General features: G+C 31.3%; 4 protein-coding genes and 1 long non-coding RNA gene across 9 annotated transcripts in view; 4 read left to right on the top strand and 1 right to left on the bottom strand.

Annotated features, from left to right (window-relative positions):
• The first annotated feature begins 467 nt into the window (after positions 1 to 467).
• On the top strand, positions 468 to 2,198 carry LOC107371426 (thyroid receptor-interacting protein 6). The gene is made up of 3 exons (XM_025162647.2): positions 468 to 601; positions 1,134 to 1,603; positions 1,916 to 2,198. Exons 2-3 carry the CDS (start codon positions 1,190 to 1,192, stop codon positions 2,036 to 2,038), a joined length of 537 nt encoding a protein of 178 aa, XP_025018415.2. The 5' UTR covers positions 468 to 601; positions 1,134 to 1,189; the 3' UTR covers positions 2,039 to 2,198.
• A 213-nt stretch (positions 2,199 to 2,411) lies between these two features.
• On the top strand, positions 2,412 to 3,055 carry LOC112539875 (uncharacterized). The gene is made up of 2 exons (XR_016199776.1): positions 2,412 to 2,729; positions 2,809 to 3,055. It is a non-coding gene; the product is annotated as an uncharacterized LOC112539875 (long non-coding RNA).
• Positions 3,056 to 3,908: 853 nt separating this feature from the next.
• On the bottom strand, positions 3,909 to 5,876 carry LOC107371425 (receptor expression-enhancing protein 2). The gene is made up of 3 exons (XM_015939507.3): positions 5,664 to 5,876; positions 5,311 to 5,511; positions 3,909 to 5,162 (listed from the first exon to the last, which is right to left on the bottom strand). The coding sequence occupies exons 1-3, from the start codon at positions 5,829 to 5,831 to the stop codon at positions 4,803 to 4,805; spliced, it is 729 nt and encodes a 242-aa protein (XP_015794993.1). The 5' UTR covers positions 5,832 to 5,876; the 3' UTR covers positions 3,909 to 4,802.
• A 7,422-nt stretch (positions 5,877 to 13,298) lies between these two features.
• On the top strand, positions 13,299 to 14,480 carry LOC149093224 (uncharacterized). 2 transcript variants are annotated; one of them, XM_089269526.1, is made up of 2 exons: positions 13,299 to 14,004; positions 14,144 to 14,480. In XM_089269526.1, exon 1 carries the CDS (start codon positions 13,503 to 13,505, stop codon positions 13,815 to 13,817), a length of 315 nt encoding a protein of 104 aa, XP_089125652.1. In that variant the 5' UTR covers positions 13,299 to 13,502; the 3' UTR covers positions 13,818 to 14,004; positions 14,144 to 14,480. The 2 variants fall into 2 exon arrangements, with proteins under 2 accessions (XP_089125652.1, XP_089125653.1); XM_089269527.1 differs by having other exon boundaries at positions 14,073 to 14,480.
• A 599-nt stretch (positions 14,481 to 15,079) lies between these two features.
• Positions 15,080 to 17,848, top strand: part of Kdm3 (Lysine demethylase 3) — a 48,711-nt gene continuing 45,942 nt past the window's right edge. The window contains exons 1-2 of one of the 4 annotated variants that reach the window (XM_089269525.1): positions 15,080 to 15,419; positions 16,100 to 16,897. In XM_089269525.1, coding sequence (XP_089125651.1) covers positions 16,742 to 16,897 — 156 coding nt within the window. In that variant the 5' untranslated portion in view covers positions 15,080 to 15,419; positions 16,100 to 16,741. Of the gene's footprint in view, positions 15,420 to 15,958; positions 16,898 to 17,848 lie in introns of those variants that run through there. The other 3 variants (XM_089269523.1, XM_089269524.1, XM_015939213.3) reach the window with 3 other exon arrangements.

Below are 17,848 nucleotides of genomic sequence, written 5' to 3'. Positions count from 1 at the left end.
AGAAACTGTTAAAACACATTTCTATCGATTCAGAAATGATTAAGCCTACTGGTTGTTTGATTGTTTACAATACGGTTGGTATAATTTTTTTGCTGAGAAACTAATTAACAGTTTAATTAATTTCATAGACTTCAAAATTTCCAATGAAATACAACCTTTATGCTCATCAAATTTTTCATTTGCCTAGCAGTTCGTTTCAACAATAATTTTCTATTTTTATTTTTGTCACTCTGTAAATTATGATCTTTTTAATTAAAAGCTTTTATCAATCAGAAAATTATTTCATGGAAAATACCAATTTAGTTGAAGAAAGTGAATGTTTTTGGTTAGTGAAATTCAAAAGAAGCGCTCCTATTGCATTTCATTGATGAAAATGAGGGAGAAAGAGTGAAAGGAAAAAAGTGCGAAGAAAGGTAATTTTCTTATTTCACTCTTCATTTCATTAATGGTTTGTAACACTGACGACTAATTTTGTATAATTCATCTTACGATAATCAACTAATAATCAAAGTGGATCATCATTACTGGCGTAGACCTGTTCTTTTCAAGACTAGGGTCCATTCAAATTATTTAAACAAAACGGAGACCCCATCAATAATTGGTAAGTTCATTTTCATTTAAAAGATTTTCAATTTTTGACGATTTCTCATTTACTTTTTGTATTTTGTTGAAACTTCTTCGCTTTAAATTAAGTTTAAATTCTTTGGCAATCAAAAAGTCAGATTAATTCTTGTGAGCTGAATGATTTAACTATTTTGCCCTCTCTTTCTTTACTAGACTGAATGAATATTTTTTTGTAAAATTGTTCGGTCCTTTATTTTTAATATTTATTAATTATTGACTGAGCAACAGCAATTTTGTTATACAAATAATTCTTAACTATAAATAGATATAAAACTTTCCCAGCTTTTTTTATCTCAACTATTTGATTTAAATCAGAGTGTGAAATTATAGACTAGAATTTACTGAAATCGTATTAGACTTGTTTGTGAAACTTAGTCTACCTTTCTCGATGTTTCTCTTTCTTCGGATTTTCCCATTGACTTTATTTTCTTTATTATGCATATTTTTTCTTGATCTCATCATTGTTTTGTGATTAATTTTCGATGTTTTACTCTTAATCGTTCAATCAGGTATATGCCACAAATGTGGAGAAGCGGTCCTCAGCGAGGGCACTGGGTGCACCGCCATGGATCAAGTTTACCACATAAGATGCTTTAGATGTAGCATCTGTAATCGTATGCTTCAAGGTCTTCCATTTTATTCATTAGACGGAAAACCATACTGTGAAGATGATTATCTTAACACTTTGGAAAAATGTTGCGTCTGTAATCGACCCATCTTGGATAGAATCCTCCGAGCAACTGGTAAACCTTACCATGCTGAATGTTTCACTTGTACCGTTTGCGGTAAAGGTTTGGAGGGAATCCCATTCACTGTTGACAGTGGGAATCAGATACATTGTATAGAAGATTTCAACAAAAAGTTCGCTCCTCGCTGTAGCGTTTGTGATAAACCAATCATTCCAGAACCTAATCAACCAAATACAGTTCGAGTTGTGGCTCTCGACAGAAATTTTCATGTCAGTTGTTACAAGTGTGAGGTAAATTACTTTACTTGAACTCTTTAACTCTTTGTGACTGTTTTATTTTAAACACCTAACCAACACCATCATCTGATTTCTATTTTTAAACACATCTCATAACACCATCGTTAATTGCTACAACTTCCTTTCTATTTAAAATCTTTATTTTGGTTTTGGCCAAGTTATTAATCTAATCTAACCTTTACTTCCTTTTTACTTATTCTTGTTTATGTTTTCTACTTCATTTTTCCTTTACCTTTTTTATTTTTCTCTTCTTTCTCTCTTCCTTTAATCTTCATCTTTTTCATCTTTTTTTCTTCTTTTTTACAGGATTGTGGTCTCCTCTTATCGTCTCAAGCTGAAGGAAGAGGCTGTTACCCTTTGGATGAGCATATCCTTTGTCGTAACTGCAACGCCCGAAGAGTGAGACAGTTAACAGCAAGTGTCTGCTAACCAAACAAGAACACACTGTTTCTGGTAAAGGTAACATACTTCAACGGATTGGACATATTTTAGGTTGTCAAAGCTTAGACAAATTGGATGGTAACACAACACTTGGCTCTCTTGGTTTAGATTCATTACAAGCAATTGAAGTGAAAACTTTGATTGATACAACTTGTAATGTTAATTTATCCAACATTGCTATTCTTAAATTAACCATTTCTGAAGTGGATAAACTGGCACCTGAAAATAATTTAGACAAAAGGAGTATCGAAGAGCAAACGTTAATCAACTTGACGGATAAAGGAACTGAACCCATATTTTTCTTTCCTCCAGCCTTTTTTGATTTTCTATCAATGATGCCAGTTGCTGAAGCTTTAAACAGGACTGTGGTTGGTGTTCAATTGACGGAAAAGGTTCGTTCTTTGGGAACATTCAAGCAAATTTCCAACTTCTATGCAGAAACCATATTAGCCGCTTATCCAAATTTAAAAAGATATGATTTTGTTGGTTATTCCTTGGAATGAATGGTCCCACTGATTCGTTGATTGACAATGCTGCCGGAATGATTGACAGAACTTATTATCTTGGATCAATGGAGGATTTAGGGACATTTGATGGCGATGCTTTGTTTATTCAAGTTATAAATAAAGCAGTTGTATCGAGCGGTACAAGTTCACTTGTTAATGAAGGTCTCCCTAAGGTAAATTTAACCATTAATTATGAGCGAATTTTATTCAATAATCTAATTTGTTTCTCTTTTTCTTGATTTTTTCAAACAGATTATCAAAGGTGCTTTGAAAACAGTCATGTTCAATGCAACTCATTTTGATGTACTCAAAGTTTACGCTCGGGAAGTAGCTGCTGAAATTGAAAAGATTATGCCGTGATCAAGAATTTGGATTTTTTTACTTGATGTACAAAGATTATTATTAAATAATTCTGGTAATTTTGGATAGACTAGTTAATCGAAGATTGGATTCTTTCTTTTTTTCAGTTTTGTGTTCAATAAATTTAACTTAAAATGAAGATTTAATCATTCAACTGTACTCTATTCAAACACTTGAATAATGGAATAGAAATCTCAGAGTTGACGAAATCCTGTTTATCCAGATTGAGAAATATCTGATGGAATCGGGATCAATGACAAGAATTAGGAAAGATCAGAAGACGGACAACTAAGTTCAACGACTATTCAATCAGTAAGCTGATTATTGTACTGATGGTTGTTTGTTAGCAATAAAATAGATTTCAGTTGACAATAGATTAGGCCGTTTGAACTGCTTTTTTGTAAAACTTCCAAAATGGTGCCGTTGACGCGTTCATTAAAGAGTAATATTTCTTTTTCTATCCAGTATCATTACTTTAAATTGAGTGAAACACAATTAAATTGGATAACAATGAATGCATGTATAATCAGATAGTTTTGGTTAAAGTCGATGAATTTTGTCACATCGTTAAAGTTGAAGAACCAGCGTTAACTAATTGAATGGCGAGGAAACTGATCCAACACAAAATAGTCTGTCTCTGGCAATCCTGGAAATTACATTCATAAATTGACACGGAACCAAATAATTTGTTTATTTCGTAATTTGATTGGTTTGAAATTGAGTTTCACGAAGCAAAAGATTCATCTTAATTAAAGGTTCTTCTGTTTCTCCTATTTAGGTTTCATGGTCAATGTTGTGTTTATGAGAATCAGTTTTGACGGTAAATCTGAAATTATTGAGAGTGTAAATGTAACGATTGGAGAGAAACTGTTAAAACAAATTTCTATCGATTCAGAAATGATTAAGCCTACTGATTGTTTGATTGTTTACAATACGGTTGGTATAATTGTTAGAGATTATTAGCTCGAATCGACAAAAGTGACTTGGTTAAGTTTAATTGACAAATCTTTTATTCAATTTACAAAAAAAAACAGCTTCATGATGAAACTTTCATCAATTGGAACAAGTTCATTCGTTAAAGGACTTTCCAAGGTAAATTAATCATGACAATTGATGAATATAAAAAAGGTAAAATTAGTAGTAGGTGTTACAGGTAGGAAAATTGTTGCGATTTAATTACTACATTTTACTCTTTTATTTAATCACTTGGGTTTCATCAAAAGTCAAGAGATCGAGGGTCATTTAAGGCTGTCTTGCCCAGTGCAAGTGATATATTTTGATCAGTTTTACCGCGAAAAGGTTGCAATTTATATTGATAATGTTTTGATAAATCACCTTGATTTGATTAATAGAAATGGTGATAATGATTCGACAAAAATATCAGAATATGCTTAGTTAGATATAATTAACTGGAAAATTTTGCAATGGTTTTCAAGCTGATTTAATTAGGCAACTTGTCCTGAATAAATACGCAAAAACAGTCTTTTTTGCTGGAAAAGTGTTACCTGTAAAAAAATTTCATTTGATGATTTTGGTTCTCTTCAAGTATTATCTTTTCCTTGATGAATGTAATCCCACAATTGGTTCAGTTTTCATGATTTGAATGTTCATTTGATGATGTAACTTGGCATTTTCCCGTTTATTGATTCATCGGATGTTCGTTGTATTTACTCTTGTTATCACTGATAACAATAGATTCCAAACATTTAACACTAACTGGTAGATGATGATGATTATTATTATAATAATAAATGATGTTTACGATCTTCATGAAGAAGATGAGGATGATAACGATGATAGCTGAAGGTTCACTTTTTGTTCATAAGGCAGTCTTAATTGTATTGTTACAAATAAATATCATCACAATTTTGCTTTAACATGTTCCATTAAAATTGCTTGGTAGTTGTTTTTCTTTCTCTTCTTGGTCTAAGTCTACTGTTTTCTTTGACGGGTTCCTTAACAGGTTCCTTAACAGGTTCTTTAACATTTTCTTGTATATTTTCTTTACCAGCATCCATGTCAATGTCTATGATTTCTTTAACAGTTTCTTTTCCATTTTCTATCACTTCTTCAATCTCAATTTCATTTCCAATATCTTTGCTTATCTCCTTTAAACCATCTGAATTAAGCACTTGTGTAAGACCATAGGCAAGCGCATTATGTAAAGGCGCAGAAAAATTTCTCCACAAATGGCTTATCCCAGCAAAGCTAAATATAGTTGCTTTATTTATATAAGAATCGATGATCTACAAGAGAAGAAAGAAGAGAAAAGATGAACAATTAAAGTCTGTGGATAAACAGAAAAAAGGGAGACTTGAGGTTTCCAAAACAGAAACGTTTCACATTTCAAGATTTCAATGTCTCTTCCTGGATGCAATTTTTGGATAATCTTACCTCTTCACGTTTATTAAGCTCAGGGTGGATAACAGTTTTGTAAAATACTTTGGCACCATTGCCATAAGGAGACATTAACCATAATATAAAGAAAATTTTAAACTCGTAGTAAAAAGGAAACCAGAAGGCAATCAATATATCTGAAAAAAATTCAGTTGCATTGAAGATACCATAACAAACCCAGTACATCATCCATCTTGACTATAAAATAAAAGAGAAACAGAGAATGAAATTATGACGAAAGTTCACATTAAATATATATTTTAAAGTAACAGGGGTGTTAATTGTGTTGAAAGACACAAGAGAGGTTAATTGTGAGCAGAGATAAAATAATTAATCAAAGAGTAACTTACATGTTCTCGGGCATCTTTCTTTTTAATTGCCTTATAAGATGAATATGCTGGATAAAGTGTACCAAAAACTAATTTACAATGTGAATAAAAATATTTAGCTATAAAATTAAACGCTGACGATGCAAAAAGTACCAACAGAATCATAAAAAGTAGAAACATAGGTATCATGATTGAATTTTATGAAAAAAGGATTACTTTTGTTTGCATTTTCTCTCCTTTTAAAACTCAACAACAACAACCGCTAACATTTTGAAGTAACGATACAAATAGATGGCGCTTTGAATAGAGTTAGATATCCTCAATAGATGTCACCATCACCAAACAACGATTGTTTTAAATTGTTTAAATTGTAATAACAATAAATGAACATTTGCAATCAAAATAGATTTCTTATTCTTAAGAATCCTACAATATAAATTAGAATTAAGTTCGATTACTTTGACTAGCCTTCCATAACATGAAACAATTGCTGAGTCTTTTAAAGAGAAGTTGATTTTTATGAATTTCTTGCCTAACTATTAAAATCAAAATGTTTTTTCATCAAAATTTACATTAATTAAATGAGACTCTGTTAGTTTGTGAGGGTGTAAAAACTGAGTCCATTTGTGCTATTTAAATATTTCTCGGATGAAAAGCTTTCGAGAAAATCGAGACCAAAGTTGAAACTTCGATCGCATTTCGAGCAACTGTGCGAGCAGATCTTTTCATGTAACTTATTTTTCTGATGTAACTTTTGATGGCTAACAAGAAAATGTACAGTTTTGAGAAATAGAACTTTTCTTTTTCTTTAAAGAAGATAAATTCGATTTTAGCTGAACAAATCGCATTCTGTGGCCATAAGATTTAGAGAGCTGGAACTTGATATTTGTCGATAAAAGTTATTGGTACACATTGGGGATCAAATATTTGTTTCAATTTATCAACTGCTCTCTGGAGTTTGACCATTTACCTAAAAACTTTGAGCCTAGATATTTTGAGTATGGTAGTACTTACAGTCCTCATTCCTCACTAGTTTAATTCTTTAACAATTAAGTATTCAATACAATTTAATAGCTTTTGATTAGCGCATTTGGTTTGTCATATTTAAGTTGTAAATAGACTTATTCAACAAAGTAAACTCATCCATTATCCTGGTGAATAAACCACTTTTCTGGTTTAACTTGCAAATGAAATGTAAAAAGTACTGCAAAAGACTCGAAACATTTGAGCTAAGAGTCAAGACTTGGTGGATTTGTAGGGATATAAGAACTGAGTCTATTGATGCTTCTAAATAACTGATCCGATAGAGAGTTTTTAGAAAATAGAGGTCAAAGTTAAAACTTCGGTAGCCTTTTGTTAGCTATGGAACCAGCTTTTTTCATAAAACTTCACTTAATTAACTTCACTCGCTTTTAGTGAACAACTAAATCAATCAACTTTTGTTCAAAGAGCTGTATATCTAATTGAACAAATCTCGACCAATTTACAATTCTTAATGGCTTCAGTATGGAACTTTACTTCAGAACATTTACTTTTTTTTGCTTTTAATGGCCGTAAAATGGACTCTCTGGCTACTTCGCGGTATTGGTTTACCTTCAGCTTATTCCATGGGAAGCACAGTTCACCTTATTAAACACCTTACCAAGACAAATAACAACTCCTCTATTATTAATAACTGTACTCAATAATTAACCAAGAAAAAGTGCATTTGTATTAGTTAAATAAATTCAACATGAAGAGAGACAATAATTTGTCACAATTTACAAGTCCACAGGTTAAAAGAATTGCTAGCAAGTGAAATACGCGTTTGTTACTATTGGAAGAAAACAATTATCACATTTATGTACAACTTGAAACAAATGGCCAAAAAACGGGTGAAAATTAATTTCTTTCGAATAACGACTCTGGTGGTTTTTAGGGACATGGAAATTGAATCCATTTGTGAGATTTAAAAAGTTCTCCGATGAAAAATTTTCGAGAAAATCGAGGTTGAAGTTTAAACTTCGATCGTCTTTTGTTTAGCAACGGAAGCAGCTTTTGCAATGAAACTTATTTTGTTTGTACAACTTTTGATGAACAATCAGAAAATGATCTTAATTTGATCAATAAAGTTTCGTTTTTTCTGTAGAACAAATAAGTTCTTTTTTTATTTAAATCGGTCGCATTCGGTGCTGGTAAAAGTTAACTATCTGAAACTAGATATTCGTCGATAAAAGTTATTGGTACACATTGTGGATCAAATAATTTTTTCGATCTATCAACTGTTCTCTTGATTTCGGCCATTTCCCTAAAAACTTTGAGCCTCAATATTTCGAGTATGGTAGCACCTACAGTCCTCGTTCTTTCACTAATTTAATTAAACACTGACCAATAATCCCATGCAATACAAAAAAGTTTACATTAGTTCTTTCGAATTAAGATATTTCGGCTTTAAATGCACAAGCAACAACTTATTTAACAAACCAAACTCAAATAAACCAATATCTTGGTAAATAAAGCAACTTTCTGGCTTAGTTTGTAAATGAAATGCAAAGAATGCTGCCAACAGCTCGAACATTTGAGTTGGGAGTTTATACTTAGTGGGCTTTGTAGAGACATAGAAACTTAGTCTATTGGTGCTAATAACTAGTACATGAGATGGACAGTTTTCTAGAAAATCGAGGTCGAAGTTGAAACTTCGATCGCCTTTTGTTCAACAATGGAAGTAGCTTTTGCAAAGAAACTTATTTTGGTATTGTAACTTTTGATAAAGAATTAGAAAATGGTCTTATTCTGAGAAATAACATTTTCTGTTCCTGTAAAATAGATCAAGTTCGAATTTAAGTTAAATCAACCGCATTCGGTGGCCATAGTAGTAAGAGAGCTGAAACTCAGTAATTGTCGATAAAAGTTATTGGTACACATCGTTCATAAATAATTTTTGTAATAAATAAACTGTTCTCTCTATTTCGGCCATTTACCTAAAAACTTTACGCCTCGATATTTTGAGTATGGTAGTACTTACAGTCCTCATTCTTTCACTAATTTAATCATTTACTAACCAATGATCCTATGCAATTTAGAAAGTTTCGATTAGTTCATTCGTATTAAGATGTTTTGACTTTAAATGCACAAGCAACAGCTTATTTAACAAACCAATCTCAAATAAACACATAACTTGGTAAATAAACCACTTTTCTGGTTAAACTAACAAATGAAATGCAAAAAGTATTGCCAAAAGCTCGAACATTTGAGTAGAGATTTGAGACTTGGTTCATTTGTTAGGGACATAAAATCTCAGTCCATTGGTGCTATTAAATAATTCAGAAGATAGACAGTTTTCTAGAAAATGGAGGTCAAAGTTAAAACTTCGCTCGCATTTTGTGCGGCTATGGCACCAGTTTTTGCAAAGAAACTTATTTTGGTAATGTAACTTTTGATGAAAAGTCAGAAAATGTTGTTATTTTGCGAAAGGATATTCTGTGATTTCAGTAAAACATATAAGTTCGATTTTTAGTTAAATAGACCGCATTGGGTGGCTATAAGATTCAGAGAGCTGAAACTTGATATTTGTCGATAAAAGTTATTGGTACACATTGTGGATCAAATACTTTTTTCAATTTATCAACTCTTCGTCTTGATTTCGACCATAGACCTAAAAACTTTGAGCCTCGATATTTCGAGTATGGTAGCACCTACAGTCCTCACTTTTTCACTAATTTAATCCTTCACATACTAATAGCTCTTTCCAATTTAAAAATCTTCGATTGCCGCATTGTGATTACAATGAATTGGTTTTAAATGCACAAGCAACAACTTATTTAACAAACCAAACTATAATAAAATAAACCAATATCTTGGTAAATTAACCACTTTTCTGGTTAAACTAACAAGTGAAATGCGAAAAGGGCTGCCAAAAGCTCGAAAATTTGAATAGAGAGTTGAGACTTGGTGCATTTGTAGGGACATAAAAACTGAGTCCATTAGTGCTTTTAAATAATTCATCCGATGGACAGTTTTCTAGAAAATGGAGGTCGAAGTTAAAACTTCGATCGCTTTTTGTTCGGCTATTGAACCTTCTTTTGCCATGAAACTTCATTCAATTAATTAACATTTTGATAAACTACCAGAAAATGGTCTTATTTTGAGAAAATACATTTCTGTTTCTTTAAAACAGATCAAGTTCGATTTTTTAGTTGAACCGACCGCATTCTGTGGCCATAAGAGTTAGAGAGAAGAATCTTAATATTTGTCGATGAAAATTGCTGCTACACATCATACATTTGTTAATTTTGTCATTTTATCAATATTTCTCTTAATTTTGATCATTTATTTAAAAACTTTGAGCCTCGATATTTCGCGAATGGCACCACTTAAAACCACCATTATTTGACCAAAAATTAGATTGCATTATGGGTTATAATATACTGCAATATTCAATTATAAAAGATCTTGAAAAATAAGTTATAGCATTCATTATTTACTTTACAGTAAATTGTTCGATTTGAAACTTGCTTTATAAAGCTGAATGTAGCTCAAAGAAGATTTGTGTTGAATCAAACACAAACCTTAGATGTTAATTTAAGGATACTCATTATTAAATCAATAAACTCGGATTTGACTCGTTATTCATTCATATATTGTTATAGCCCATAATGCAATCCAATGTTTGGTCAAATAATAAGGACTGTAGATTATGCCATACTCGAAATATTGAGGCTGAAAGACTTCAGATAAACGGCCGAAATCAAGAGAACTATTGTCAAATTAAAAAAATTATTTAAGCTACTATTTTTAAAAATAATTTTTATCAACTAATAATTAGTTTCAGCTCTCCAACTTTTATAGTCACAGAATGCGGTCGGTTCAACTAAAAAATCGAACTTGATCTGTTTTACAGAAAAGGAAAATGTTATTTCTTAAAATACGACTATTTTCTGGTTGTGTACTAAAAGTGAATTAATTGTATGAAAGTTTCATGAAAAAAGCTGCTTCCATAGCCGAACAAAAGGCGATAGAACTTTTGACTTTGACCTCCATTTTCTAGAAAAGCGTTCATAGGACGAATTAGATAATAGTGCTAATGGACTCAGTTTTTATGTCCCTACAAATGCACCAAGTCTCAGCTCTCTACTCAAACTTTCGAGCTTTTGGCAATACTTTTTGCATTTCATTTGTTAGTTTAACCAGAAAAGTGTTTTATTTACCAAGTTATGTGTTTATTTGAGTTTGGTTTGTTGAATAAGCTGTTGCTTGTGGATTTAAAGTCAAAATATCTTAATCCGAACGAACTAATCAAAAGTTTTTAAATTGCATAGGATTATTGATTAGTAAATGACTGAATTAGTGAATGAATGAGGACTGTAGGTGCACCCATACTCGAAAAATCGAGGCTCAAAGTTTTTAGGGAAATGGCCGAAATCAAGAGAACAGTTTATTTATTAAAAAAAGTATCTGATGTACGATGTGTACCAATAACTTTTATCGACAATTACTGAGTTTCAGCTCTCTTACTACTATGGCCACCGAATGCGGTTGATTTAATTAAAAATCGAACTTGATCTATTTTACAGAAACAGAAAATGTTATTTCTCAGAATAAGACCATTTTGCAATTCTTTATCAAAAGTTACAATACCAAAATAAGTCTCTTTGCAAAAGCTACTTCCATTGTTGAACAAAAGGCGATCGAAGTTTCAACTTCGACCTCGATTTTCTAGACAACTGTCCATCTCATGTACTAGTTATTAGCACCAATAGACTAAGTTTCTATGTCTCTACAAAGCCCACTAAGTATAAACTCTCAACTCAATTGTTCGAGCCGTTGGCAGCATTCTTTGCATTTCATTTACAAACTAAACCAGAAAATTGCTTTATTTACCAAGATATTGGTTCATTTGAGTTTGGATTGTTAAATAAGTTGTTGCTTGTGCATTTAAAGCCTTAATATCTTAATTCGAAAGAACTAATGCAAACTTATTTAATTGCATAGGATTATTGGTTAGTAAATGATTAAATTAGTGAAGAAATGAGGACTCTAGGTGCTACCATATTCGAAATATCGAGGCTCAAAGTTTTTAGGTAAATGGCCGAAATCAAGAGAACAGTTGATAGATTGAAAAAATGATTTTATCCACGATGTGTACCAATAACTTTTATCGACGAATATCAAGTTTCAGATAGTTAACTTTTACCATCACTGAATGCGATCGATTTAAATAAAAAACAAACTCATTTGTTCTACAGAAAAAACGAAACTTTATTGATCAAATTAAGATCATTTTCTGATTGTTCATCAAAAGCTGTACAAACAAAATAAGTTTCATTGCAAAAGCTTGTTCAATTTTTGCACAAAATGCGATCGAAGTTTAAACTTTAACCTCGATTTTCTCGAAAACTTTTCATTGGAGAACTTTTTAAATCGCCAAATGGATTCAATTTCCATGTCCCTACAAACCACCAGAGTCGTTATTCGAAAGAAATTAATTTTCACCCGTTTTTTGGCCATTTGTTTCAAGTTGTACATAAATGTGATAATTGTTTTCTTCCAATAGTAACAACCGCGTATTTCACTTGCTAGCAATTCTTTTAACCTGTGGACTTGTATATTGTGACAAATTATTGTCTCTCTTCATGTTGAATTTATTTAACTAATACAAATGCACTTTTTCTTGGTTAATTATCGAGTACAGTTATTCATAGAGATGTTGTTATTTGTCTTGGTAAGGTGTTTAATAAGGTGAACTGTGCTTCCCATGGAATAAGCTGAAGGTAAACCAATACCACGAAGTAGCCAGAGAGTCCATTTTATGGTCACTAAAACCAAAAAAAGTAAATGTTCTGAAGTAAAGTTCCATACTGAAGCCATAAAGAATTGTAAATTGGTCGAGATTTGTTCAATTAGATATACAGCTCTTTGAACAAAAGTTGATTGATCCAGTTGTTGCTGAGACATTCTTGAAAAGAGTCAAAAGATAGCGCTAAACAGTGTTAATATTAAGAGCAATTTCACAGTGAATAGGTCAACTTAAATGGCCTATTCCAACGGTGGAATGAAAGAAATGATTAACTTAGTCAATAGGAAATATTTTTGGTCGCTTCACAATATAATTAATGACAAAATGAAGGAATAATTGAGCAAAAGTAAAGATTGGATAACATTAAATCACTATTTTATTGTTACAGTCAGGATACAATCAAATTGCAAGGATCTGATAATCAATTGTTTCAAAATCTTGTTTATTTTTCAGCGCAAATATGTTAAAACAAAGCGTAGTTATTGCTCTAAAATGTTAAAATTTGAACAATAAAGCTTTAACAAAAGTGTTGAACAGCAACAATCAAGACCAGAATTACACATCGTGGTGATTTTCAGTAAATGAGTTTATTAATTATTCCATAATTGAGTATAAGGTGTCAAAGGTCGACTTAAAGTCAGTCTGTCACTATCAATTCATTATTCAGTCAATCGATGCAAGTATCCACTAACTTCGGTGTCTTTACGACATTTAATCAGCGTAATTTTGATGAGATTAAACGCCATCTATTATGTTCAAATCTTAATTATCTTGATTAACAAACTCATTTTAAATGATAGATAATTTAACAGATATTGTATCGGATCCAAAGTTGATCCTTTAACCTATTGACATCTATCGAGCACAACACAAACTAATGCTAAATGTCTTGCTTTATTGTTTTTATTTTATACAAATAATTTTTGTGTATTTTGAATTATTTTAATTGTGTCAAAATTACAATTTGAATATGCATGGTTTTTCTAGTTTTATCGGTTTTTGATCTCTACCAACTCTGAAACCTTAGGAGTGATGGTTCGTAAACACGGGTAAAATATCTTCACATTTACTGAATAATCCCAAGAATGAATATGAATATGGGTCCTAAGAAAGAGCATAAAACCAGTTCCAATACTAATAAAAATAAAATTGATCGTTCTACTGTTGAACAAAATTTAGCTGCTGCTCGTGCTGCTGCTGAAAGTTCTGTAAAACACGCAAAATCTGCTAGTGTTTTATCTAGTGGTGCTGATTCTGTATTGAATGAAGCATGTATTGCTGCTCAATCTTCACAATCTGCCATAGAAGAAAGCTATAAAAATCATCCATATGCTCTTGCTCAGTTAGAAGAATACTATAAAAAATATCCACAGCATAAACCAGTATATAAAAAAAAATAGATTTAATCTGTCTGTGCAAGATTTATCGACTAGATACAAGGTACTTCTTGCACCACTCACGGAACCTTACTATTACCCATCACTATCGTGTCTTTTTCGAGTAGAAATTTGATTATCATGAAAGCTAAGCCATTTGTATCAAGTGAATGAATTGCATCAACTTTTACTCTTGATTGGATCTCATTTGGTAAGTAAAATTTCATTTTTTATATTAAACAAATGTTTTGCTTTACAAGTAACAAAATATCAATTCAGAATAACTTTCTTTTCTCTCCTTGAATCGCATCTGGTTTACAATAACTCACCTTCTTAACACACTCGAGAAGTTTTGAATAACTGTTTAACTAAATCAAAATGGATTTTAGTTGACTTCTGGTCTAAACATCTCTTCAAAATTACCTTCAAGTAATGGAAGGCTCCAAAAAGACTTTTCGTTGAGGAAACCAAAGCAAGAATAACCAAAGGAATCCTCTGCCAATACATGACAATTGTGCCAAAAATGCATTGTATTATTACTAGCAATTTTCATGAAAAAATTGCATTTCGTTAACGTTTACAAAGAGATTGTTTAAATCATGTTAACCTAAAACACTGCGTTAACAATTAATAGTGTAACTGTTATTTAATGAATGTTGCGTCAATAAATGTACTCGATCAATACAAGACTTGAAGTGATATTTATAAAAACTGATTACAATCAAACATCAAATCAACCCAATTTATAGAATCAATTCACTTTCTTTTGACCATTTCATTTTCACGGTAAATCAAAAGGCGATAATTCAGTCCAAGCAAATCTTTAGATCTGAACATAACCAATGAACTATTCATGTAAGATGAAAATTTAATGGGCAACATGATGTTGATCCTTTAATACTAATCAACATTAAGTTGTAAAGAGGAAAAAAAATAAACCAATTTGATAGATTTTTACATTTCTTTTGATAATTAATAAATTACAATTTGCCTTAAAACCTCTCCGAATGGGCAAGCAATTATAAAGAAACTTAAATTGTTTAATCTCTAAAGTTGAGAAGAAGCAAAAAAATGAGAGGAAAATGAAATAAATAATCATGAAGATGATACTGAAGATGAACATTTCATTTCTTTCCATCTTCATCTTTAAGGTCATTTACCCTGATAAACCAGAAAATAGCTAAAAAACCAGATTAACCCAAAAAAGGTTGGTCGGTAAAAGTAAGCCACCCCTTAACAACCATAAACTTGGTAACTAAGGTATTTTTATATGACAGTTAGGATTTTCATGTCGAGAGTTTGTTTATTATATGAAAAAAACATCATTTATTAATATTATTATATTAATTATTATTATGAATCTAATTGTATTATATTATTAATTGATTACTGGTGACTTTATTTGTTCCATTAGGATTACTATTATCATCTAAATTAAGGTTATAATACAAATTAAATTGTGCAATCTTGATTCTGTTTCATTTCTTATACAGTTTTCCCTTTCTGCTTCTTTCTCCTTACTTCTTGCTACCACTCAACCTTCATTACCAATCACCATCTCGTTGTTTTACATTATATTTTTCAGTTTTACATTCCAATTGTTGTCGATTTGTTCATCATTTAAATGTAAGTAATCAATTCATCTTTAATCGTAATCCTTAACCTTCTAACCTACCTTTAATTTTGGAAATAATATCAATGTTTCATTACGATAATGACCAACTCCAGATTTTCCATTCTTTTTAGCTTTCCTTCAACATTTCTTCCATGTTTAGAGCTGTAAAAAACAACTGTAATCTTTATTCATTTTCATCGTTCTTTTATCTCTTTTATCCCTCCATTTTTCTTTGACATTTTTTTCTCTCTTCATCTCATTTATTCTGCCCCCCATAAATCACTACCCCAATACATTAAATCATCTATTTCATCTCTTAATTTCTCGCTCATTTTGGTTCACTTTCTTTCCCTCCTTTCTTTCCATTGCGACTTGTTTCACCTTCCATTTTTATTTGTGTATCTACAACAATGATTGTGATTTGTTTTGTTATCATCTTTTAATTGATTAACCACCAATCAGGTCCAATTTACAGATGACTGTTATTTTTTATTCTCAACTGTGAATTTTGATTGCAACCGTCCACTAATTTCAGCTTCAATTGTATTTCTATTTTGTAACCGTTCTTTCGCTCTTCATTCAACTTACCTTTTTACCTTTTCAACCTTTACAACCTTTTCATTTCAATTCTATTGATAATATTTATTCCATATTTTCTAATTTCGCATTTTCTCTTTCTTTTTTTCAACAGTTTCAATTGTTGGTGTATTGTGTGTTACCAGGTTTATTAGGTTCCACTATAATTGCAAGTTTTACCGTCAATTCTTGGAGCGCGCGCTTATGTATTGTTCCACCAACCATTACTCAACGATCGATATCAATTCAACGGAAAATGGGTGCAATTAAAAGGCTATGATTGTGTTCAGTGTTTGTGATTTTTCTCATCTTTCCACATCAATATCGATAATCAAACAAAGGATCATTCAGGATACCAATTAATCACAAGTTGTTTCCATTCCTCACCTTTTCAAGTTTATGTTGCATTATATAATATTTTGTTATTCATGTGTGTTAATGTGTACAAAAAAAGGAGAGAATCTGCAGCAAAAAATAAAAAGTTGAGGATCATCATCAATGCTAATTTGTCCCACATGTTGTGAGCAATGTATAGATGGTATTTGTTAACTGAATCACCAGCATCAACCATAAAGCAGGGCAACACTTGCAACATTACCATCAAAAGCGCCATCAGTCTATCACTAGAATCAAACCATTTTGTCAACACCAAGGGAATAAAAAAATCGCCGTTAAACCCATCATTTGAAAGCAATATTATTGACAAGCTTACAACTCAAGTCAAGATTATCCTTTCCTTACCACTGATCAGCAGGAGATGGCCTACAAATGGAGGGATGAAATAGTTGGTAAACGATTTTTATGTGTAACAACATCGAGTAAAATTAAAGTCAAAAAAATAAACGAATGGAACTGGCGTCAAGGTATCATTCGAGCTTCAAATAGATCCCATACAAAGCACAACGATTTAACGGTAAGCCAAATTACCCAAAAATATACTCAACCTTGCATAATGTTGGAAGAAATATTTTTTTCTTCTTTTCTTAATTGATTGAAACCTTAGGATATTCAATTCAGCTAATTAAAATGAACTTCTAAAAGATGGAAATTAAATCATGACAAAGTTGTTTTAAATATTTATGTCAAGTTAGTTGGTTACCTTCCTTTCAAGTATCCCTTGATATGTAATCAGTGTTTTTTTACCATTCTTGTAATGAAAAACCAATTAAAGCAATATCATGGTGATTCAGGTTTAACCATATTGAAACAAACATACAGAGTGATCCAAGTTGTTCCTCTTCTTACAACCTAAATTGTTGAGCAAAACAACCTTAACGTATGATTACATCTACCCATTTAAATTTACCTTATAAATTAATCAATAGGAAAACCAAATTGCCATTATTCATCAATAAATTTTGACCCAACAATCAAACTGATGAACTTGGAAATATTGACAAACAACTTCGTACTGCTCCAATGTATTTTCACTGCTTTTGCCTTACATTGCTTTTCCAACTCGCATTTCAAATGCTATTTGATTTCATGCAAAATTTGTCTTTCAATTTGATTGTCATTCATTTAAACAGTCAATCAGATTGACAGTTTCAATTGTGGTTACTTTTTGTTTCTTTATAATGCGCTTTTTGAGCCAAAATTAAGGCCAAAAACTGTAAATAGTTGCATGAAAAGCTCATTGATATAAAAAGACATGTAATTGTTGAAATATGGCCAACATTTTCAACTTGATTCTTACTTTTAATTTGGTCGTTTTTTGCTCATTTTTGATGCATGTGAATGAAACAAAACAAGCATAAAATGATGATGATAATCATCACGATCATGATGAAATAAGGAATGATGTTGGCGGAAAGATTGAAAGTCTATAAGAGGAATCAAATTTTACTTGTTATGCTCATACCCT

The sequence above is a fragment of the Tetranychus urticae genome, chromosome 3 (assembly GCF_039701765.1).
Source record: "Tetranychus urticae isolate SD_2017Ah chromosome 3, NJAU_TeUrti_SD_1.0, whole genome shotgun sequence".
In the NCBI taxonomy this organism is placed as follows: domain Eukaryota; kingdom Metazoa; phylum Arthropoda; class Arachnida; order Trombidiformes; family Tetranychidae; genus Tetranychus; species Tetranychus urticae.
The sequence above is the reverse complement of the archived record's forward strand: the minus strand, read 5'-3'. Positions and strand labels throughout refer to the sequence as shown.

What these genes read in the sequence shown, in the direction of transcription:
- LOC149093224 (XM_089269526.1), top strand. Translation starts at nt 13,503, where the DNA reads ATGAATATGAATATGGGTCCTAAGAAAGAGCATAAAACCAGTTCCAAT.
- LOC107371426 (XM_025162647.2), top strand. Translation starts at nt 1,190, where the DNA reads ATGGATCAAGTTTACCACATAAGATGCTTTAGATGTAGCATCTGTAAT. An exon ending in TCAGTTGTTACAAGTGTGAG is followed by an intron (nt 1,604 to 1,915) that starts GTAAATTACTTT and finishes TCTTTTTTACAG; the next exon opens with GATTGTGGTCTCCTCTTATC.
- LOC107371425 (XM_015939507.3), bottom strand. Translation starts at nt 5,831, where the DNA reads ATGATACCTATGTTTCTACTTTTTATGATTCTGTTGGTACTTTTTGCA. An exon ending in AGAAAGATGCCCGAGAACAT is followed by an intron (nt 5,512 to 5,663) that starts GTAAGTTACTCT and finishes TTTATTTTATAG; the next exon opens with TCAAGATGGATGATGTACTG. An exon ending in AGCTTAATAAACGTGAAGAG is followed by an intron (nt 5,163 to 5,310) that starts GTAAGATTATCC and finishes CTTCTCTTGTAG; the next exon opens with ATCATCGATTCTTATATAAA.